This window comes from Dromaius novaehollandiae, chromosome 8, assembly GCF_036370855.1.
Source record: "Dromaius novaehollandiae isolate bDroNov1 chromosome 8, bDroNov1.hap1, whole genome shotgun sequence".
Taxonomy (NCBI): domain Eukaryota; kingdom Metazoa; phylum Chordata; class Aves; order Casuariiformes; family Dromaiidae; genus Dromaius; species Dromaius novaehollandiae.
In genome coordinates this window covers 7,893,585-7,916,611 of record NC_088105.1, presented here as the reverse complement: position 1 = coordinate 7,916,611, position 23,027 = coordinate 7,893,585, and the positions used below count along the sequence as shown (strand labels likewise).

General features: G+C 43.1%; 1 protein-coding gene across 8 annotated transcripts in view; it reads left to right on the top strand.

Moving 5' to 3' along the window:
- Positions 1-20,050, top strand: part of RNF2 (ring finger protein 2) — a 28,123-nt gene extending 8,073 nt beyond the window's left edge. For 6 of the 8 annotated variants that reach the window (XM_064515566.1, XM_064515567.1, XM_064515568.1 and 3 more), the window contains exons 2-7: positions 9,807-9,895; positions 10,060-10,220; positions 11,428-11,643; positions 12,527-12,799; positions 13,965-14,136; positions 17,634-20,050. In XM_064515566.1, the coding sequence (XP_064371636.1) occupies positions 9,809-9,895; positions 10,060-10,220; positions 11,428-11,643; positions 12,527-12,799; positions 13,965-14,136; positions 17,634-17,735 (1,011 nt within the window). In that variant the 5' untranslated portion in view covers positions 9,807-9,808 and the 3' untranslated portion in view covers positions 17,736-20,050. Of the gene's footprint in view, positions 1-5,941; positions 6,039-6,489; positions 6,636-9,806; positions 9,896-10,059; positions 10,221-11,427; positions 11,644-12,526; positions 12,800-13,964; positions 14,137-17,633 lie in introns of those variants that run through there. The other 2 variants (XM_064515563.1, XM_026101084.2) reach the window with 2 other exon arrangements.
- Positions 20,051-23,027: the final 2,977 nt, after the last annotated feature.

The following is a 23,027-nucleotide window of genomic DNA, read 5'->3' as shown; positions in this document are numbered from 1 at the left end:
ATTATTTATGTTAATAGTTGGCCTCAGCATAATTCCAGTTGTTCTTTGTTTTCATACACTTTTATTCAGATCGGTTGCTATTAATTTGCTTAGCTCAACACAAGTTTCTAGTTTTGTTTCTTAAGATTAAAATAGAGATTCCCTCCCTCCCCCCCCAAATGGATTTGGAGGAGGAAGGGGACACCAGGGAGAGAGGACACTTAGTGCCCCATGGCTACTACCTTCCCTGAGATACAGGTTTTAATGTCAGTCTTTGAGCAATAGTAACCGTGGTCTTTATACCGTTCTTCTGCTGGCCAGGGAAGAGCGTAAGGGGAGCGGTAAATTCTGCAGCGGAGGTGGCTGGGGGTTTCTCTCTGGGCTGACGTTATCTTGGCTCTCACCGCAGGTTTAGAGAGAGGTAGAGAAGTGGAGGCTTGCTGCAGGGCCTAGGGGCTGTGGGCGACGGCAGGGGAACTCCTCTCCTTCCTGGAGCGTAGAGCACCTACCCAAAGCTACGTCCTCCGCCCTCACCTTTCCTCGTTCAGCGTCTGCGCCCTGCAAGCAGAGTGCAAGGATGGTTCGTTGGCAGGCTGATGTGGTGTTCAAGGGTGGAAAGCACAGTGTAAGCACTCATAATTTGCTATCAGATTAGACTTCTGGGGCATGTAATTGCTATTTGAAGTTTCGGCTTCACAGTTTGTATTAATTTGGCGTCTTGAATAGCCTGTTAATTTGCTTTGATTGTGCTTTGCAGATGATCGAATCCTAGTTAATGGGTACAAAAGTATTTAAAAAAGTGACAACCACTCATTTTTAAACATCATAAACATTTAGAAAGAAGCCCACTTATTAACCGATAATGTCTCTCTTCTGAAATTATCCCACAAATGTACTTTTTAGACACTCTGTGATAGTAGCTGAAGCTACTCATTTGTTCATGTTCTTTCTGTAATCTGTAGGTGCCTTTTGATCCTCTGATCCTCCTGAATTTGCAGGTCGAGTACTAGCCCATCACTGTTTTACAGCTCTATTATATAAAGTTGCAAATTTAAAATTCTGGCAGATACTTTAAGATCTTAAGGAAGTGGCTGCTTTTAGTAGATGGTCAAAACCAAAGGCATTTCTGCTTGCCGTTGGCCAATTAAAATGTCCTATGTGCAGGAGATAGAAACTATTCTTAGACAACATTTTAATGGTATTTTGGAGCTTATGTGTTAAGTTTTCATTTTAGACAAAAATACCTAGTTGTGGATTTTACCCTTGATTTATTCCACAAGCTCTAAGAAAATATTTAAGGAAAATGTTCTTTTTCTTAAACACATTATGTAACTGCCTATTTATAGAAGAAACTCCAGTGTTAAGCAGACTTATTCATTGGATTTTTATTTTTCATTTTTTATGACATACTAGCACCTAAAGGCCCAATTCCCGTGGTGCTGTTACCACGCTGTTCAAACAAATGCGTTCGACTCTGCTATAAAGGTAGTGGTTGAGGTTGTGCAGGGCCTTGTCCAGTGAAGTTTGCACATGTGCAAGAGCGGAGATCCCACCACCTCTCTGAAGTGATGCTTTGTTAGTGATCCTTTTGCTATGGCTCTGTACTCATATAGTATTAGTTCAGCCTTCGAAAGCTCAGGACAGAAGTAAGTAGCTTTAGCCATTATCAGAAGAATTGCGTTTCTAGGAACACAGTGAGGAGAAATTTGAAAGAAGGAAAATAATGGCAAAACGAGTTATGAAGCAAGTAATAGTTTGTGTGTAGCACTGAATTACTCAATTTTAAACAAGTACCTGTTACAGATGAAAAATTCACAGTATGATGGTTACTATAATGGTCCTAAGCTGTTGGTTGGAACACTGCACATCTGCTATTACAAATTTATCATATATACAGACATGATGAGTTTTACTGTTGGACACTTAGCAGTTAAGTCTGTTGCTGTGTGTATGCGTTTTGCCTTGACAAATACTTTCTTATTTTGTTTTTTGGTAGCTTATGTAGTTGTTCCTTAATGTTTGGCTCTTGGTTTGAGTTCACAGCTCTAGTGCCTAAAATATTTAATTAGGTTTTAATGACTATAAGAGATTATGATGGATACCAAACCGTTTGTTATTTCTTTGGTGTCTGCAAGACAGCCAGCTCCAGTCTTGCACCTCGGCGGTGGTCTGTCCTGCAGACGTGCTGTGTTTCGCTGTGACTTTGAACATGAACTCGTGAGCGTGAATTTGTGGGCAGCGTAGGTCGGGACTAATTGCATCCAGGAAAGATGCCCATCCACACAGCTAACAGAATAGGGAACTCAATTTGCAAAGACTACAAAGCAGTGAAAACCTTCCCATTAAGGGACATTGTGACATTGAAACTTGATAGTGGGAGGACAAAGACCGATAGCTGAAAGAAGTGAAAGCACTCTTTTAGTAAGGAATTACTCTCTTGAGCTCATCCCCTTTTGAGATGAGAATATAACTATAGTGAGTGCAATATATATACCTGGTGAGAGACCATTGGAAGAGTGGTGACAATCTGAATAAAAAGGAGAAAAAGAAGTTGGGACACGGACAAATGCAGTGACATGCTTGTTCAGGATCATTGAGCCGTTGGTTTCAGAGCCAGGAACAAAATGACCTCCAGGCCAGAGCTTGATTTGACTGTCTCTCAGGGACTTGGAGATACTGAGAGGGGAAAAAATGTCAGGAAAGAATGAACGCTTTTATACATGAATTCTTATTTAAAATTGATTTTTTAAGAGTATTTGCACAAATCCATTGACCAAATGTAAAATCGCCAGAGTTTCCAATGAGCTGCAGTGAAGATTAATTCCTTCAAATACTGCGTCTTTCCAGAAATACATTTATTTTTTCAAATTGAGCTCCTAGCCAGAAATGAGGAGCAGAAAAAAACATAAAATTCAGAATGTTTTTAATGGAATGAATTGCATTTAATTGAATGAGCGAACTGAATTGAATACTTTGTGCAAACATACAGGTTGTCACTAATAGCAGTTACAGTATCAGAGAGAGTAAAATGTAAGCCTCTAAGCCTGTTAAGCTTCCAGAGTAGCTCAACTATGATACCTGTTTTTAATAAAATGTAGTCCTTTTAAAAAAAAAAAAATCAAGGATTGAAGATGCTGTTGAAGTTGGCCTACCAAATATTTAACTTTTTACCTTTGGAACAAGAATTTGTTGCTTTCTGTGGGTTTGATACTAGTACGTGTGTATTTATTTTAAAGGCTTGATGCTTTTTTTTTTTTTTGTTTTCCCTGAAAAGTATTTTGGATGGACGTATCAGAAATCAGTATGCTGTTTTGAGCGCGATAGCAGCCAGCGCAGTGCTGGCTACACCTGACCCGGATCTGTGGGTTGCTCCTTCCAGCTGTGCGTTGCCGTTCCACCCTTTCTCTGATCTCCAGGTGTGCTGGCACAACCGCACGGGCGGTTGCTCTCTGGCCTTCATCCAGGCAAAAATAGGCGCTGCAAAGCATGTTTTTATGCAGCCGGGTTGCAAAGGCTCTCCCAATGTCATCTGGCAGAAAATCCACAGGGCCGGCTTCCAAGTTAGTCCCAAGGTAGAGTTAAGCTGATCTGAAATTTTGACTGATGACCAATCTTGTCATTTTGAGAAATCGGGCTAAGAAGTGATGATACGCTGGTGAATCTAAGAGTGGTAAACCTCTGAAAAAGTAAGAGTAGGGAAATTTGGGAGCAGTGACAAGCTACTGCTGCTAAGCTCTTCCTTTGGCTCCCTTGCAGCCAAAAAGGTGTGTCCGACTGCAACGCCGAACGGTCTGAAATGCACTTGTGGCCAGTTAGATTTTATTTTTACAGGGCGGTTTCAGGCATGAGACACCCGAATGCCCAGCGTACTGTGACTCATGACTATACCTGAGCAAATAATTAAGTGTATTTCAATATAAGAATTTACAAAGTGTGTTTGGCCTGTGATGAGTGAGAACAGTGCTATGCTGGAGTTTTTTCTAGCACGTTGTAAGGACTTTCTGCGTGAATTCCCTGCTCGGTGAGCAGGCGTGAGATCAGCGTGGCTTTTTCGATGGCGTCTTTCACACTGTTTTTTTTCCCTGCAACTGTCTGCCTGTTTTCCAGAGCTTCAGGAACAAGACTGTTTTGTTGTTCGGCCTTTTAACTCCAGCCACTTGTCCTCAAATTTGTTTGAGGGGAAATAGTCTACAGATGGATGAGCACAAAGAGCAAGATTGCATAAGCCCTGTTTTCCAAAGAAATCCGGCTTAAATAGCCGCTCTTTCAAATGAAGTGATGCAGTGCTTTTTGCTGGAGCTGCCAGACTCATCTCCCAACTCTAGTCAGGGAGCTGTTCAACTTGTAGATAAAGCTTCGTTATATAAAATCAGTCAAAACTATTTCTGAAACTGTTTAAGAATAACAAAGTTTGTTTTGCCTTTTTTTTTTTTTTTTTTTAAATTATGCTCTGGCAGGGCAAAGAACTCTTGAGAAACATCCTGGGTAGCCAAAAAATTAAAGTTTTCATGTTCTGAAAATCTTAAGCTGTCTCCTAGCCTCCTCTTCCAGTTTTTCTCCATAAAAGATAGGAAGTTGTCCCGATCCAATATTGGGGGGGGGGGGTTTCGTTGCGATCCCAAGGATGAGATTAAGATGCTAAAACCGGTCAAATATCGGAGTGGGGAGAAAAGGTGGGGAAAGGCAAAGGGGAGGAGAGAGAGAAAGAGAGAGAGAGAGAAAAGGGGGAAAGAGAAAGAGATATCACCACCCGTGGATCCAGCGGCGTCCTGTTGGTCCTCTTCACCCTGGGTGTAAATTTTAGCGATGCGCGTGCAGTAATTACAACTCGAGCAGGGTCCGACCCTAGGTTCCCGCTGAAAAGTTCGGAGCCAAATCAAGGCAAATTAAATAAATAAATTGTAATGACACGCGTGCAGTAGTTACAGCTCGAGTTGGGTGCCTCCGAAGAGGGACCCTGAACAAAGAAACCCCTGGACAATTATAGCTTTTTCAAATTAAGTTTCCCACCCCTCACGCGATGGTTCAGACCAATAGTAATTTTTGGGTCTGGGGTCTCCTGCTCCCTATTGGGTCTCATCACTGTTCCCAGGCAGGCTGGTTTTCTCCCTTATCTTTACTGTTGCGGTTTCTGCTGACAAATGTGTTGATTCCTCGGGTTCTGCCCTTCTCTCTCAGGGCCCTGACAAACAGGTGTTGTTCCAGCAATTAGCACTGCCCCAGCAGTGACAGTAGGGGTTATCTTCCAAGGTCCTGACGAAGGGGATATAATGCAGACCCCCCCCTAATTAACACTGTTTCAGCAGTGAGGGGAGGCTTTGTTTCCCAGGGTCCCGGCGCCCAAGCAGGCCCCACTTCAAAGCCTTGACATCCTCCCTCCCGGAGTGTGATGCATAGGAATGCAAACTGCTTGCAACTCCCTTATCTTTCCAGTCTGCACCAGCTCTGGGGCCCTTTCTCTCTGAACTAGGGAGTGCGGCCTAAGGCTTCAGCAAATTTAGCTACTCATGCTAAGCAAGTTTTATAGAAGTTGTGCTAAGCGGCAGTAATTTGCAGTCCAGGTCCCAAAGTCTCTGTCCGATCGTGCCCTGGTTCGGCGCAGGCTCGGTGTGTCCCGGGTGGTCGCAGGGAGACCATTTCGGGGGTCGCAGCAGCTCAGTCCTGTTTCTGCCGGGAACAGATGGCTGGTTCGGGGTTATGGTTTGCTTGCACCTTAAGTACCAAGAAATGTTTAAGGCAAAAGTCCTGTCTGCCACAGAAGTGACCAGACAAATGGCTAAATAGAGTATTTTTGTGGAAGTTAACTCGTTTCCATTTTTTTTTCACTGTTTTAAAACGGGTATGTTTTTGTGATGTGTCTATTTTGTGGAAGTTGCTTGGGGAAGGTACAGAGTCAACAGATCAGAAAATGTTCTTTTTTTTAAACCTATAAAGATTATCCCATCTTGTCTATTAGTGTGGAATATTGGGAAGACCCATGGAAAGGGGCAACCTAACTGCTGTTGGGAACAAGGGAGTGACAAGAAATCAAACCGATTCAGAGCATTTCTTGTTCTCAGGTTTGTAATCCTTTCTTTTGGCTATTTCGGTGAGCTCTGTCTTTGATAATGACAGTTGTGCGTACTCTCTAATTACAAAGTCTATGCTAAAGACTTGTCCTGAGCTGGAAGTCTGAGGCAGTCTGAAGGGTTGCAGGTGTCCTTGCAATAGCATATTTTTAATGACAGACATTGGTGCCCCTCTGGCTGTAGCATAAATCATACTAGTGGTACTTGTCAGTGGTTGTGAAAGGAAGATGTTTGATCTGCCCGCAAAAATATGACTTTCCCCCTTCGTATGACCTCCAGTTCAAATTTTTCATGAGACTACATGCTCTTTTGCTTTTAAAACCATAATCTAAAAGGGTTCCTTACTCTCATGGGACCGGTTGCTTTCCTTTTATATCCAGCGAGTATAGGAAAGTGATAAAGGTGAAAAATGATAAAAGGTGTAATGGTAAATGGTGCGTTAGAAGATTTCTCAAAAATCTCATGATGAGAAGAGGCTCACAGAGTACCTCTGTCTTAACGTTATTCCCAAGGCCAGTACGTGTGTGACCTTTGAAGAAAGCATCCTGTCTTCTGCATTTACAAAGTGGAAAAGATCTGAAGACTTAAGTAAGATACTTTTATGACTAAATCTGCTTAATATTTTTGGTTGGAAAAATGAGCATGAGGACATTTTTATTTAAGACATATTTTAAAAAAAATGCCTAAAGGGATGCAAACTGATAGTAAAGCTTCCAAATAGCACTGGTTATTGTGCCTGCTAGAGGCTTATGCATGTTTCATTTCCAAACGATCCTCAGAATTTGGACATTTCAGCAAATTAAATTTCCAGATTGAAGAGTAAAGGGGGTTGAGTTTTCCATTTATTGTGGATTTTTGTTTGTTTTTCCTCTCCCTTTGCCAGTAGTAGTTAATAAAAGATGTCTGTCATTCTGTCTGTCTAGGAACTTGTCACTTTATATTTTTCACACTAAACAAAGCTGTCAACAACAACAAAATCTTTCCTTCTAGGCTCATGAAAGACTTTTCCTAATTTTGTAGCTTTAAAAAGGATGAGTTGGTCTGGCCTGCACCATTCTGGACTTCTTTTAAGGAAAGCCTGCTTCAAATCTGGTCACGGTGGACTGTCTTAAAACTGAACTAAAGTGTAATCTCTGTACTACTGTTGAAGGCTGTGAAAATCTTGACACTGTCAGAACAGCTAGAAAAATTGTCATTTTCTCTGATTTACCTTCATGCCAGGCAAGGAGAGCTAGGGATGATCTGTCTGCAGCAATTCAACTCCACAAGCAGCACAAGAATTAAGAGAATGGTGGAGTCCAGGGCAGTCATGCCTTGATCACTATTATTATTATTTTTCCTGCTGGAAACAAGCAGATTATGTGACAGCCAAAAATGAAACGGGCAGTGCAGTTTGGGATGCAGGTTCAAATGACTACTGATAGAGCGTCCTTGCTTCGTTTAAAACGGATGTCAGCATAGTTGCCTAATTATGTGCTGTTGAACCTAAGAGCAAGGAGGCAATACAGTCTCCTTCAGCTTGGCCGTAATGATGGATGTGAGTCAGTTAATCATGGAGGTTTGTGTCCTACCTCCATCCCCAAAGCGGGTGCAGAGAATTATTCACAGAGAATATCTAAAAAGGTGCCTTACTGATCATGATTTGAGACTTGTAGTTGAGACTTGGTGACTGTTAAATGGTCAGGGCAGTTTTGGTGGAGTTGGATGTTTGGTACCGGTGTGTGCTGCTGATGTTGCTGTATTAGACTTTGGTAGGGAGAAGAAACGTGGATTCAACTTGATGTCCAAGGATGTCATAAGGAAAAGCAGTCAAAACTCATTCAGATGCATTTGTCAGGCGCAATACAGAGCTGGAAACAGATCCTAAAATATAGGGGAACAGAAACAAAGCTATGGAGGCTCATCTGTTCATCATTAAGGAGGTGAAAAGCTCTGTGCAGCGTGAAGTGGGTTTTGCTTTTGATGTTTGAAATGACTAGGTTTCCACTGCTCCTTTGATTCGGGCTTTGTACACACCAGTTGCTGAGGAGACTTGGCCTTTTGAAAGGAAATCCTCTTTGCTAGTGGCAAGTGGACTATGCAGATCCCTCTAGCTTTGGAGAGATACGTGGGTTGGCCGTAAGGCCAACTTCTTTGCTCTTAAAACGCTGAAGTGCTATCCCTGCAGACCTTTGGGTGAGAACTGAGCATGCTGCGTCTCAGATGACAATAAATTTAGAATAAAGCAGATCAGTTATTTATTACAACACTCGTACAGCATCTTCTGCAGCATAGCCTCGGGCTTGTAGGCAAGACCGCAGTATAAGCAGTAATGTTAACGTGCTGTTTGCCAGACGGATAGATTTGCCGACAGTCTGGCACCGAAACAGCTGCTGTTCTGTGTTAGCAAGTGCAAGCATGCGAGTTGAGGCAAGTCGTCGCTTGTGCGGGCCACGGCACGGTCCAGCGCTTGGCCAAACGCAGCCCTGGGTAGTGGTGGCTTGTCAATTTTAATGGTGAATTAAAGTACCAGCCGGATGTCTTATTCTTCTTATCCATACAGAGGGGCATGTCTCTTGTAACAAGCAAACTGCATTTTTAGGGCACAATATTTATAATATAAAAATTGGAGTTGACAGCATATGTCTGTCATCTCCTAATTATTTTTTTTTTTTTGGTGGGAAAACTCTTAACTTCTGTGCCTAGAGAAGAATAGCCATAATAATCTTTGCTGCGCCGCTTCTCTCTCTTCTCCCTCAACAATTAATTAAAGCTTAGAAAGTAATCCTGCTCTCCAGAGAGGTTGACCCTTTTCATCTGGAACTTGATGAATTTAAAACTAGATTATAATGTACTTGATAGATGCAAATAGAATTTGCATTTGGCTGCCTGTTGGAAAGGTCTGGAAATACAAATCTAGGTTTAAAAGAAGTGATAAAAGAGAGGGATGAAAGCACTTCTGCTTTTTCCACCTAGTAAGAGTGTCTGCAGCTACAATCTTGCTTCTTATGTGGTTACATTGTTTATAAATGTACAGCAGAATCTAGGACAATTTTTTTCTTGTTTTAAGGAAGGTGTTTTTGGAGACGTGGGGAGGATTTCTTCTTCTCCCCCAGCATGAAAATATTTTCTATTCAAAAACCTGACTTTCTTCTGCATTTTGCTTGGCTTCCTTTGGCATGACTGCAATGAATGTTTAGTGGTTTTGCGTCATCTCAGGTGCTGGCTACAGAATTTGATGGGAAAGTGTACAGTTTCTCTGCAGGTGTGGGTGTGCGTAAGGGAAATGCAAACAGATTTGTCTTTAAGTAAATTCTCCAATAACAGTGATTACAAGGTGTGTCAGTCATCTTTTGTGCTCAGTTTATAGCCCTGTCCATTTCCAGGAATGCATGTCTGAAATCACTGGTCTCAAAAATGAGAAAAACCCTGATAGTGCTTGTATGACTCAGGTTTCTGAAACGTGAAACTTTTGACTTCTGCCTCCGAAGGCACTGCAAGTCAGGTGCAAATCCCTTGGAGCCCAGTGGGATTGCTCAGGAAAACTGGACTCTTTGAATTTACCGTTACGACTCGCTTTTACTTTATCTTTTAGTATTCTCCAAACTTGTGATTGGAAAACCCTAGTGCTGTATTTTCAGGAGAAAAAGAAAAGGCAATACGGCGTGTTTCCAGGAAGCATGTTTAGTTAAGAGTTTTATGCGTGTGTACGCATGCACCATTTTGATTGTCCGTTTTATTAGGAAGTAGATTGTAACTTGTGTCTCTTTTTGTTCCCAGCCATGTCTCAAGCTGTGCAGACGAATGGCACGCAACCTCTAAGCAAAACTTGGGAGCTCAGCTTATATGAATTGCAGAGAACACCTCAGGTAATAGGCTTTTGAAAAATATATGTATGTGCTTGAAGTGGCTGTGCGTGTGTCTTGTTTTATCTTTTTACTGTGTTTCTTTTTAAAAGAGTAGTAAAAAGTGCAGTCTCAGTCAGAAAACTGCGAAGTTTCATGAAAGGACTTTTCCTTGATTTTTACACTAGGAAGCAATAACTGATGGCTTGGAAATAGTGGTGTCGCCCAGGAGCTTGCACAGCGAGCTGATGTGTCCCATTTGCTTGGATATGTTAAAAAACACTATGACGACAAAAGAATGTTTGCATCGTTTCTGCGCTGACTGTATCATTACAGCCCTCAGGAGTGGGTATGTAAATATTATGGCAGAGGAAAGGGATTTCCCTTTAGATCTAAAAGTGATCAAGGAAATCCTTTAAGCCCTGGGTGTTGATGTGTAACAGTTAAGCACCTGTGCACTGCAAGCTTTTGCACGCATAGCACACCTAGCATGTCTCATTCTTTTGTGTTCAGCCACCCATGGCAGGCCGGACCTGGCCTTTTCCTTGTGTGGAAAATTACCCATAACTTTGTTTCTTACAAGGAGTTGAAAAACCTTTTTTGTGTGTGGTGGTCATTGTTGTTGTTTCTTTTTTTTTTTAATTAGGTCCAGTAAAAGCAAAAGAGACTCATTTTTAAAAGTAATATTTTTGATTTCCCTCATTTTTCCTTTCCCTCTTACAAGAATGTGTGTGTTAATTTACTATGCCCAGGTAAGTTCTGCTCAGTGATTAAGTGTGACCTTTCAGCAGTAGTCCTACTTCATAGCTTAACTACTCATATAACTTATGCTAAAGTACAAATCATTTTTCTTGTATTCTTCAATTGCAAGAGTGTATTTTCTTGAACACAGTAGAATTATGAGGTAACTGACAGCAATTAAGTCAGCGATGTAAGCATCTATTTCTGATGATGGCAATTACCTGTGCTCAGAGGTCATGTGTAATTTGCTGTGCCCAGTGATTGGCAGTAATATTCCTGTCACTGGAGGGATATGAGAAAACCATCAAGAATAAAGCCCCTAATGAGGTTTCAGTTACTGAGACCTCTTCCTTGCTGGGGAAAAAAACCGTGTAAACCTGACATGGTAGTTAAATGAGAATCAACTGGTGCTTGAACTATGTAATAGGTTCCTTAATTTTTGTTTTGTTCTGAGTGCTACAAAAAACTATGCCTTCAATACTATTATTTGCTTTAAAAGTGTGTCTTTTCTAGGTGCAAATCCAGCTAGAGCTTAGGGAAAGAACCAGCTTGTAAAGTAGGACTTTTGAACTCTTCAGTCTAAATATAGTTTCTTTAAGCATACTTAAAAAAATTGAAGCAGAGAGAAAAGTGTTTGGATGCTTTGTTTAAATATCTTGAACTACCTGATCTGCCAAAACATAGAAGCCCCATTCTAGATTTACTGTGGTATCAACTCATGGTGAGTGCTTTGTCTAAGAATCGTAGCATTAGGGCAGACTTTGGTTATAGCTAGAGAGTTAGTATGTGTTTTCTCTCTTCTTATTCACATTTAGCAACAAAGAATGTCCCACATGTCGTAAAAAGCTAGTTTCAAAAAGATCACTGAGACCAGATCCCAATTTTGATGCTCTCATCAGTAAAATTTACCCAAGCCGCGATGAATATGAAGCTCATCAGGAGAGAGTGCTAGCAAGAATCAGCAAACACAATAACCAGCAAGCTTTAAGTCACAGCATTGAGGAAGGACTAAAGATTCAGGCTATGAACAGGTACGTAACCTACATAGTTTGTCTACGTGTAACCTTGTCAGCCGCACAGTACTAGAAGTATGCCACCTGTCTCCAGAATATTTGGGGGTTCTTCTTTTCTCCTCCAGACACTGCCAAAGTAATTTTTAACTTTTGTCTAATAATAGAAACCGTCATATTGCTCTCTGCCACTTCTGTTGCAGCCAGATACAGACAGCAGATTTCAGTTTTAGCTTTACCAAAATATAGGTAACATGTCCTTGCTGATAGATTGTAATAGAATGAATCCTGTACCAAAATATTACCATTATATGCAAATAAATACACATGATGCCAGAACTCAGGTGTTTTAATTGCAACTTAACACACAAGGCTGGACTATATGAAGTATACATGGAATTGGAATTCTGGGTATGCATTTAAACCCAAGAGAGCCCGTTGGGGAAAAATACCTCCAACTTCATGTTGTGATAAAGTATGGTATGATTCTCTCTTTGTTTGACTGAGATATATATGTATATTATATATCAATCAATCACATATGAATTCATTAGATGAAAAGAATCATCTGTCTTGGCTGAAAAATAAAAATAATCATATCAAATAAAAAACCATCCTAAAAAAGTCTCTAAAATGTGTTTGAGGGATAGGAGGAAAAGCTGCCGTCTTGTGTATGAATATCTCTTTATATGAAACAATGTTATAAATATAACCCCCCCCCCCCCACCCGCTTGTATCTCTGAAGCGTTTAGTACTGTTGTATGCTCTTCCTGGTAGGTCACCCATTTCTAACTTTTAGCATGACGGATCATGGTGATGAGAGGGAATTGTAAAAGTAGTTGGGTGAATTCTGAGTGCCGATTCACAGCTGAGCTGACATTTATTTCTACCTATTTCTGATCAGGTTACAGAGGGGCAAGAAACAGCAGATTGAGAACGGCAGTGGCGCAGAAGATAACGGTGACAGTTCGCACTGTAGCAATGCCTCAACGCACAGCAATCAGGAAGCAGGGCCTAGTAATAAGAGGACCAAAACATCAGATGATTCTGGGCTAGAACTGGACAATAACAACACAACTGTGGCAATAGATCCTGTAATGGATGGTGCTAGTGAAATAGAATTAGTCTTCAGGCCTCATCCTACCCTCATGGAGAATGATGATAGCGCACAGACGAGGTAAATGTCTTCTGTTCCTCTTCATGTGTTCCACTGTTATTTTCTACGGTCACTTCTCTTTTCTGTCTGTCACTTCTCGGGGCTTTTAAAATCAATTTACTATGGTCATACCACATCCTGTTTAATCAAATGCACTCTTTCTGTTTCAAGTCAGGTGGATGGTATTGTTCCAGTATTTAAAAAAAATACAGTTACAGTAACAATCTGTTTTAAGCCTTTGATCACAGATAAAGATGTTTCTAAGGGTTTCCAGCATCACAGTTCTCGGTAGATACTAAGAAGATGGTATATTATCAGTCCCTTTCTACTTGCTGTAAAATCCTGTGGGCATAAAGAAACCTTGCGTATGTTTTTGAGCAGTTTTTGGAGCAGCTTTGTGTCAGCATGATTTGTAGGCTGGAAGCTTCACCTAGTATTTCTTTTCATGATCGAGTCCAAGCACAGATTGCAAATAATGGATCACAGCAATGAGCAGTCGTGAGGAGTTTCCTCAGATCTCTCCCTGGCTTTCTTTCCTGATGAGACATCTCTCTGTAGTGCCTGTAAATATGTTATAAGCCTCAGCCAGCTTTTCTTTTTGGTTTGGAATTGTGAGGGAATTCTGGGGGTTGTTCTGAAAGGCAAAGACAAAGCCTCTGGGGGAGGCCTCTGCTGCTGCATTTGCGTGTCAGGCTTCTTAATTCTTGTGTAAAGAACTAGAGAAGGAACGGGTAACGAGAAAACAAGGGTAACTATAGCAGGGAGCAGACATGGGGATAACGTTGCATGTATAGCTCTGCCACCTTGTGACTTTCCATCCAGGAAAGTCAGATTGCATCTCTGCTCAGCAGATTGGAGCAGTTGTGAGTAGTTCTCAAAAACCTTTGACAACCCATTAGTGGGTTTTTCACTTCAAGCAGATGACAGGGCAGTGCTGTCTTCTCTCTACAAATAGCATGAGGGCCTGTGGGAGAAGTGTCAGAAAGATATAAAGACTCTTTGGAACAGCATAATTTGGTAATTTGCTTGCATGTCTTGAGTAAAAACACTTAATGCTCCTGTGAACTTCCTTTACAGGCCTTTTCACACTTGATGCTTACTGTTTGGGAAGCGGGGTGTTCCAAATGCCTTTTTCCTTCACCTGTAACTCAACTGTCTTTCATTACCTTTGTGGTTGTTGTTGCAGATACATAAAGACCTCAGGCAATGCCACTGTGGATCACTTGTCCAAGTACCTAGCTGTGAGGTTGGCTTTGGAGGAGCTTCGAAGCAAAGGAGAATCGAACCAGATGAATCTCGACACTGCCAGTGAGAAGCAGTATACCATTTACATTGCTACTGCCAATGGGCAGTTCACTGTAAGTAGGATTTCTGCCTAAGAGCAACGCTGAGGTTCAACACTACATCTCTGATACAAATATGATTAAAATCCAGTCAGTTGGACTCTTCTTGAATTGATCTAGGGATAATACTCACAGTGCCATGTTGCATGTTTAGAAACATTAATTGCTTTGTAGGAGATGTATCTAGCAAAAGATGGGTTAATAGAAAAGGAGGCATGCATATTATTTGGGGTAAAATCTAGTGATGCCAGCAACTACTAGCTGACCTATGCCAGGTGAGGATCAGATCTTTTTTTACAACTAAAATTGAAGAGAAAAACATTATTTCACCTGAAAATCTTGTTTCATGCCCAAAGGCAGATAGCACTTCGGAGAATCAGGAAGTGCCAGTCATAAGGAAGTGTTTCTCCGTTTCTCCCATAGACTTCTACTATTCCAGCATGAAACAGCTGCTGTGAATGGGGACGAACCCTACTCTCAGTTCACGACTTCAGAACATACAGATAAAGCAACACGGCACTATCGCAGTTAGATTGAGCTCTGAACCGGGTGGGGTAGCAGTGCAATGTCAGTTGCTACAACTAGATATGCAGATGCTTCATAGCAGGAATCTTTGCAGAGCTTCCAAACGTGACTACTGTGACCGCAAGGCTGGCAAGTGAGGGTCGGATACCGGCGGAGAGAGACACTCAAGGTTCATAAGGGGTTAAACAGGATAGATAATAAAGGACTTCCACTGCAACCTGCACAGGGAGCCCTGGGAACTGCAAGGAGGGGTCACTGATGGGAGGCTGCTGAAGGCACGGGTCAGACACACAGGTCAGACACCCAGGCAGGACTTGACTCATTGTTCCTAAGGGCCCCTTAAATCCACCAGAACTGCTTCCTTATCTCAGCTGTGCTAACCTTGAGTAGCTACTGCCCGGGAAGCAGCTAGACGTTGTTGACAAACAAAATATGCATGCGTGGTTCTGATGGGAATTTGCCTTTCTGGTATTAGCCTAACTAACAGCTAAGGTGTGCAAGCAACTAAATCGTAGTGAATATATATACATACATACATAGTAAATTATAACATGTATGCACACAAAACTGATCAGCCCAGAAGACCAGGAGCACAATGCCTTTTCCTCATAGTCCTAAATTCGACAGCCATGATGACAGTCACTGCCAGGGGTTGTCCCACACTGATTCTTCAGCCTTTACATCACGTAGCACTTGAAGTAGGCTCCTTATCTCGGGGGTGTTGGGTTCGATGTGCTCACCGCAGTTCTGTCGGTGTCTGTTGCGGCTCCGCTCACCCTATTCATCAGGTCACAGTTCTCTGGGTGAGAGTCTCCTGGAGGGGACAGAGGCTGGGACACTTCCCCTTTGATTAGTACCAGGTGGGTGTCTCCTGGCCCATCAGCAATGATTTCCCCTTCCGACTGTTCAGGTGTAGCCGGATCATGCACCCACACAGCATGCCCTATAGACCCGAAACTGCCTGGATGCTGAGTGGGCCGCAAGGAATCTATTTCCTGGGTAGTGGGGACTCCTGTCCGCTCACAGATCACCGGGGCTGTTTGATCTCCCTGGGTACATCGCAGGGCTTGGGATCCGGTGTAATGGATTGCAGCCTTCACCTCTTCAAGCTAGTTTGAGTCAATGATCCCTGCCTTGGCATCCGCCCCTCTGGAGAGCTGGACAGTTAATTACAGGGCGTTACACGACCATAATACCCTTGAGGTATGGCGACTGCCAACCCCATGCTCCAGAAATGACGGCTCTCCGGTTCTAGTGTGACTTCCTTGCGTGGCAGTCGCAGATTCAGCGCTGCAGTCCCAGGTGTGACTCGCTTGGGGTGTATCCGTTGCGCTCTCAGCACACGCGGCTGCTTGATGGATTCCCCGTGGAGACGAGCATACAGGGTAGAGGCGTGCAGCGGGCGGTCACTGAGGCAGGCACTCGCCTGACGAACGTTTTGCTCCAGCCCGTGCGGGTACCAGTGGGGACAGCTTGCGCAGCAGCTCTTTGGGCAGCCCATTTGTCTGCTCTATGAATCCTGCCCCTTGCGCATGGCAGGGTGTGTGATACGTCCAGGCTATTCCCCGCTCTCCAGCCCAACTCTGAACATCGTTCCCTGTGAAATGAGAGCCCTGATCACTTTGGGCTTCCACCGGGGAACCGCATAACCCAGTCAAGTCTTCTGATGCCTTAGTGGTGTGAGCCTGGGTAGCTGCGGCGCAGGAGTGGGTGTACGATAGCCAGAGTAGGTGTCCACGGCGGTCAGGACGTACCTGTGCCGCTGGCTCTCCAGAAAGGCTCCACTATAGTCCATTTATTCACCTCCCCAGGCTTTCGCTCTCTGCGGATGTAACGCTTTTTGGTCCGTAACCGCCATGGAGCTACGCGGGTACAGCGGGGGCAACGCTGCCTGGCCTGTTGTTGTGCCGCTGGCAGCTCCCCCTCCGTGCGCGCTGCCAGCGGGGCAGGGGGTGTGGCGGGTCCCCCCGCGCTCTGCCGGCTGCTGGCCGTGCTCCCCCACCCCCGGGGGCCGCGTGCGCCGCTCCGGCTGCAGCCAGCGCTGGAGCAGCTCTGCGCCTGCCGCGCCCGTGCGTACCCTGCAGCTCCGAGGCTTTGGAATCACGGATAGCTGTGCTCCCTTGCGCAGGGGCTGCGTTCAGCCTGGAAAGCCGCCGCTCTACCGCCGCCGCCGGCCCGGCAGCTGCCCCCCCCTCGTGCTCTGTGTCTGACTGAGCTGGGGGGCTCGACGGGCTCCCAGACGTTGCCATCCTTCGCGTGGCCCCTAGCTACTTTTCGGTGTCCTTCAACAGCTTCCCGCTTACGCCGATGGTCACGAGCCCGGTCTCCTGAGAGGCTGGGACTTGGTTCCTTCCATGCCTCTCTAAATAAGCAGTGATGCTGCTCGCCAACATGCTGACTATGCCAATTCGTCGCGGATGAGTAAGGCAATGCACTTCCCTCGTGAGAGAGAAGCAGCACTATGTTTTATTGCGGTGAGATAGTGACTTAAAGTGCAGTCGTAAATAAGACAATGATTTAACGAGGCTTGATGGCAAGGTTCACCCAGTTATTTACTGCGTGGAGGACAGGGGCTGATGACGGTGTCGGGGGACCCTCCTGTTGCATCACGAGGTTGAGAAAGGACCCCCTTGCTTTCCAGACTCCTCCTCAGAGGAGCCCGGGACTGGGATGGGATCCAGCCGCACCCAGCTCCTCCGAGAGCTGGAACTGGATTTCGCTTCATCTGAAGCGGTATTCACTTTGTATACAGCTAGCAAAACTGTTTCTTCAGCGCTGTTTCAGTGAGTTTGGCAGGAGTTCAGAGTAGCTAGTGTTACTGCTTTTTGGCACTGAATTGTTAGCTAACACCACTTGTTCCGCATATCAGTGACTTTTTTTAAACTCGGTCTATGAATTGCTCCAACTTGAGTAGCTATCTGTTGCTACAATACCGCTTGTGCAAGATGTTAGATTTCTTTCATTTCTGTTTCGGTGTTCTCTTCTAGGTATTAAATGGCTCGTTTTCCTTGGAACTGGTCAGTGAGAAGTACTGGAAAGTGAACAAACCCATGGAACTGTACTATGCACCAACAAAGGAACACAAATAAGCTGTGCAGGAAAACTGAGATGGGACTAACTCTTTTTATAATTATGATTTCTTTAATATTAAAAGAAGGCAGCACCATTATTTTCATGGACAATACACGTGATGTCTTCTGGCTCTCTCAGTATACCTATTAATATGATTAGACCGTATTCTGGGTTGTATTTAATTTAGACTTTGTTTTGGTTTTTTGTTTTTCCCTAGGAGACTAAAGGACCTTCTCCAGTGCATTCCGTTGTTTGACATGCTTTTTTGTTCCCAATGCATGCTAACCGAACAAGTGTTCCAGGTTGGAATGTCTTAATTTAGTCCAGGTAAAGCTGGATTTCTAATGCATTTGACACAGTTATAGTAGCCTCTGTGAAGTATTGAGCATTGGATAGCTAATTAAGTCTATTCAATAGTGACATATGCCAAGGAAAGTGTTAAATGTTGTAATTTGCTAATGGTTATCCATATAAAAGATGGTAGAGAATTGATTTCTGATAGTCTTGCAGCTAGAAGTAATCTCACTCCCTAGAAAAAGGGATTTATTATTCTGTCATTTTATTGTGAACAAACATGGCAATAGTGAGAAAACTGACACTTTAAAACCATGCTGCTTACTGGGCTTAATACTTCTGTGTAAGGTGGTTCATGAGTTTGGTTTGTTTTTTCTTTAACAAATAATTCAGTTAAACCACTCCCCACCCCCCAGAAGGACCCTTCCCTCTGTGGAACATCCCAATCTGGATGTACGCTGCAATTTCCAGTTTGGCCCCTGTTGCAGAGTTATCCTGTCCTCACAAGCTTAATTGAGCAAAGTCTTCTGAGAGTTTTTCAGCTCTCCTGTGCTCCCTGTCGTCGCAGATTTTTATTGTGAATGTATCAGAATTTTCTGTGAAGAACTGTCTTGGAAACTCTTTTTAAAGCAAATTCCATAAATTCCAGCACGATGATGTACTGAAACGTGCAAATACTTTGTTTTACAGAATTCTTGCCACCCTAGCTGTGAGCTCAACTGGGCTTCAGCTGGAGTAGGGAGGACTTCAACCATAAGCTGCTCTAAGAATTGTTTTTTATTTTTATTTTTTTTGCCATAGCTTTAACAAATGTGGCTTAGCACTTTGGAAGAAAATTTTAGTACTTGACAACGTTTACCATTTAGTGTCTTAAATGAGGTTCAAGGTTTTAAACTTGGCAGTAGGCCATCGTGTGAAGTCCAGTAGCTGTTGTCTGTGTGCATGTTAAAATCCTCTTCCCTCGCACTGGACCTTGCTTTCACGTAATGGGGGTTGCTCTACCTATTAGCAGTCTGGCTTAAGGGAAATAAATAGTCACCGTGAGATTCCCTTTGCTGTAAAACTTACTGATAAGACCTTCAGCTCTTTGCAGATGAAGCTAGAAGCAAAAAAGTTGCTGTAATAGGTGAGAAGTAATACCCTTTAAACTGTCCAGTGTTGCTCCTTCTTTGTCTTGCCTGTAGTTAGACTGAGTTTTTGGCATGTGGTACGTGAGTGTTCAAATTCTCGGGGATCCCCTTGGGAAGGAGCCTGCCCTTCCATTACTTCCGTCTTTCAAGTCTAGCACTTGTAAATACGTGTCCATTTCGACTGCTGTTCCCCCATCAATTTTTATCCCTATATCAAAACTATACAGGCTTCTTTGAATAACTTAATTATTTTCTCCTACTGGAAACATTTGTTTTTTGTAATCGTGCCATGAAACTGAAGTTTTCAGACCCCAAAACAAGGGGAGGGGGAGTAGTTTTTAATTACTTTATTCATTATTTTCTGGTGAAATGTTGCGTTGTATAAACTATTAGTGCATGTCCACTAAATATAATCGTGGGGGGGAGGGTGGAAGGGGGTGTTGTGATTATAAATGCTTTAAAATTTATGGGGAAACTTCTAGGTTAGTTGCAGCATACGTTCCCATTGTGATAGCTAAGGTAATGTCCGATCCCTTAAGCAAGAGAGGTATTTGTGAAGCTGAGCAGTCTGTCTAGGAACCGTCTGTCACTTTGTCCCGTTTTTAAAAAGCGTGGGAGAATGTGAAGCTTTTATTTTCATGTCGTAGTGAATTTACTATTTATGTTCTTTAAATATTATATATAAATGTAGTTGTTTGATTAAACCATTGATTGCACTGTGACTCTTTAGTGCTATAAACTATTTTATTTTCAAAATTACTTTACTCTTCCATCCTTTTTTAAACCATGTTATTTTTCAAGTACACTGTGTGTGTTAGGTACGGGTAAGTCTAACAGTGCTGATATCCAACTGAAGTCACACAGATTCTCAGATGGACAATAAAAGCAAAAACATTATGAACAAACTATTGGAAATTCTAGTCCTGCTTCCTCTCATAATTCATCAAAGGAACCATTCAGAAGTTTCTTTACAGGTTGAGTGCTCAGGGCCAGGTTGTTTGTGGCTTCTCCAGGGCGCAGGGCAAGCAGACGTTACAGTCCTTTGAAGCAACCAAGCCCTGCGCGTGGCGAGCAGAGGCTAACAGCTCTTCCAGGGATCGCCCCGTGCCCTGGCGCAGGAGCTGCTGTTCTACCTTTGATCCCGTAATCTGAGAAATGTGATGAAGGATTTTCACAGCACTCAAGGTGGGTTAAAAACGGCAACTTCAGTTGTGCTTAGCTGCATATTAAGCAGCTTCAACAAACAGAAGACTCAAAAATGCGAGGGATAACTAGCAAAGTAGTTGGGTTGAGGTACATTTATGAAACGGTGAAGTTCTGTTCATTTTCATTACCTTATCTCTAATTATAACTGCAATTGTAAAACTCAGATCCTACTTTTCATGGTAGAGTTAAAAGATTAAAGGTGGGATGTTTATGTGCACTAGAAGAGTGGTTCCTTGAGATGTACCGAGTGTAACCTCCCTCTAGTTGTGGAAAGAAGGGGGAGGTCCCCTTCTGCCTGTACTCATGCTGCTTAATACCATTCAGACCCTTCTTGTAACAGCTTTAACTCCTTTAAAGTTGCCCAAAATCTCAGCCAAAATGGACCTCTCTCTGCTCCAAGACTATGTTACGAAGCTCACAGAAGAGTCAGCTGAACGCTGGCCTAGGGAACGCAAGGGAAGAGAAGGGCTTGCACCCGGGCAGGACGCTGCTCTGACAGCAGTGTAGCGCTGACTGGGCTCAGGTGACTGCAGAAGGGGGCTGTAGACATCCAGCCTCTACGCTGCAGGCCGTATTCCTACCGTCCTGCCAGCCCCCGGGCTGCTGTCTCTCTCCACTGCAGAATAGCGATTGCCCGCTCTCTCCCACCATCATCATGTCACTATTTGAGTGCTGTTTGTCAGGGAGGAAAAAGTGGCAGTCCTCCTGGGAGATGGGGCTTTAGAGGCTTCTGAGACTTCCCTTCCACCCCCCAGAACCCAGTACTCTCACAGGGCTGTGAGCACTTACTCGTTTTGGGATAAAAGCTTAAAGCAAGCTCAGTTTGGGCTGTTGCATCCATTAGGCCTGCTTAGCTGGAGGTGAGGATTCCTCACGCTTGTGGAAAGGCCTCTTCAGTTGAGGTTTTGCATTATTTCTTGTAGGTTAATCTTGCTTAAATACTTACTCCTGTAGCTGACACAAATCAGTCCCCCCACCCCGGGAACAGAGTTGCTTTTTCTCCAGGGAACCACAATCTTATTTATTTCTAGAAGTTTGTTTCTTAATGCTCGTTGGAATAACTAACTACTCTGAGGATTCAGAACCACTGCCTTAAATGAGCAGTATAAGTCGGTAAGGACTCAGAGAGGCTTGAGCAGATACGTGCCCATGAGCACATACGAAGCTTGCATTATCCTCAAAGTTGAGACAAGCATCACACTTCAGCTTTTGAAACTTTTTTCAGTCAAGAAGTGTAAAATCAATGACATGAAAATTGCAGTAGCAGGCTAGATAGATTAAATGTGATTTGACCCAAAGGTCACTAGTTTAGAAAGCAAGTTTGCTACTTCAGAATACTGAAGAGCAGTAAAACAGTACTAGTTGCGAATGATGTAACTTGCATGATAGTGAGTATTCAGTGGCTCAATACAAGCAGCTAAATTTTAGTTCTCTGCAAACAATTTCCTTTTGCCCTCAGAACACTGCTTTCTCTCAGACTTAACTTGGGATTACTACTACCCTGCAAGTCGTTCTCACCTTGGGGCAGCAGGGTCCAGTTACACCAGAATTTTGTAGCTCCGATTCTTGCTTCCCTCTTGTGCTAAGTCCCAGCACCAACCGCAGCATGTTAGAGAAGGGCACCTATGCAGTAGCTTTCAGTGGGTAGGTGGACATAGGCATCAGAGGTGCCATTACACTGCCCATTATCAGTAACTAAATCATATCCTAAAACTTTATTTACCATCATCCTCTGCTGCTTGTCTTCCAGAATGCTGACCAGCTGCTAATGTATCACTGAAGTCAGTATCCTAATGGTCCTGCTAAGTAATCAGTTCTGATCTTCTAAGGAAAAAATTCTGTCGTGTTCCTGTACAACCTTCTCCACATAGATCTTCATTTAAAAGGGAAGTTTTAGCTTCTGCAGAACTCTTTCTAATTTTGTGCTCTATTGTGGCATATTCAATACAACTGGAAGACTCCCCTTAAACACCTGCAAGAGCGTGAAGAAGAAAGTCCATAAGGATTACACTGTTGAATATATCTAGACTAAACACAAGAAAGGTTTTTACTGTACAGAGCTCAATGGTAGCAGGTGCTAGTTCAGTGTCCAGCTGTCTTGGTGGACCTTCCAGTTCTGCTCCGCATAGCTCTCCTCTCTCTGTGCATTTGCAGCTGCTGATCTATGCATTCTGCAGCAGGCCTCCTAATTTGCTACAGCCTGCTGGAAACATTTAAAACTCCGCTTAGCACTCCAGAATTAATTTCAAATGAGATTTGATTGTAATCAGCTAAAAGTTGACTCCTGTATATTTTCCCAATTACTTTCTGCTATTAACTACTGTCTGCTTGAGATAGAAGCTGGCTTTGATTAGTAGATTCCACCAAGAAACTTCTTGGAGACCTTCAGAAATGTAAAAACCAATGGAACCTAAATTTTTTTTTCCTGATCTTTCAGAAGACCATTCAGAATTTGGGTGCCTAATGGATAAGGCAAAAACAATCAGTTTGCATCTATTCCTAAAATTCTTCTAATTAAAGATTATTTTCTCAGCATGGTTGAAGGGCCTCCATATAGCAACTATCAGCAGATGAGATTCTCTACTTGTAACCGAGGTTCAAGAATGAGCAGAAATGTTTTTAAAACTGAAAAATACTAATTGAATGTTCTGAAGTGCTGTTGAGCTCAAGCCACGTGCA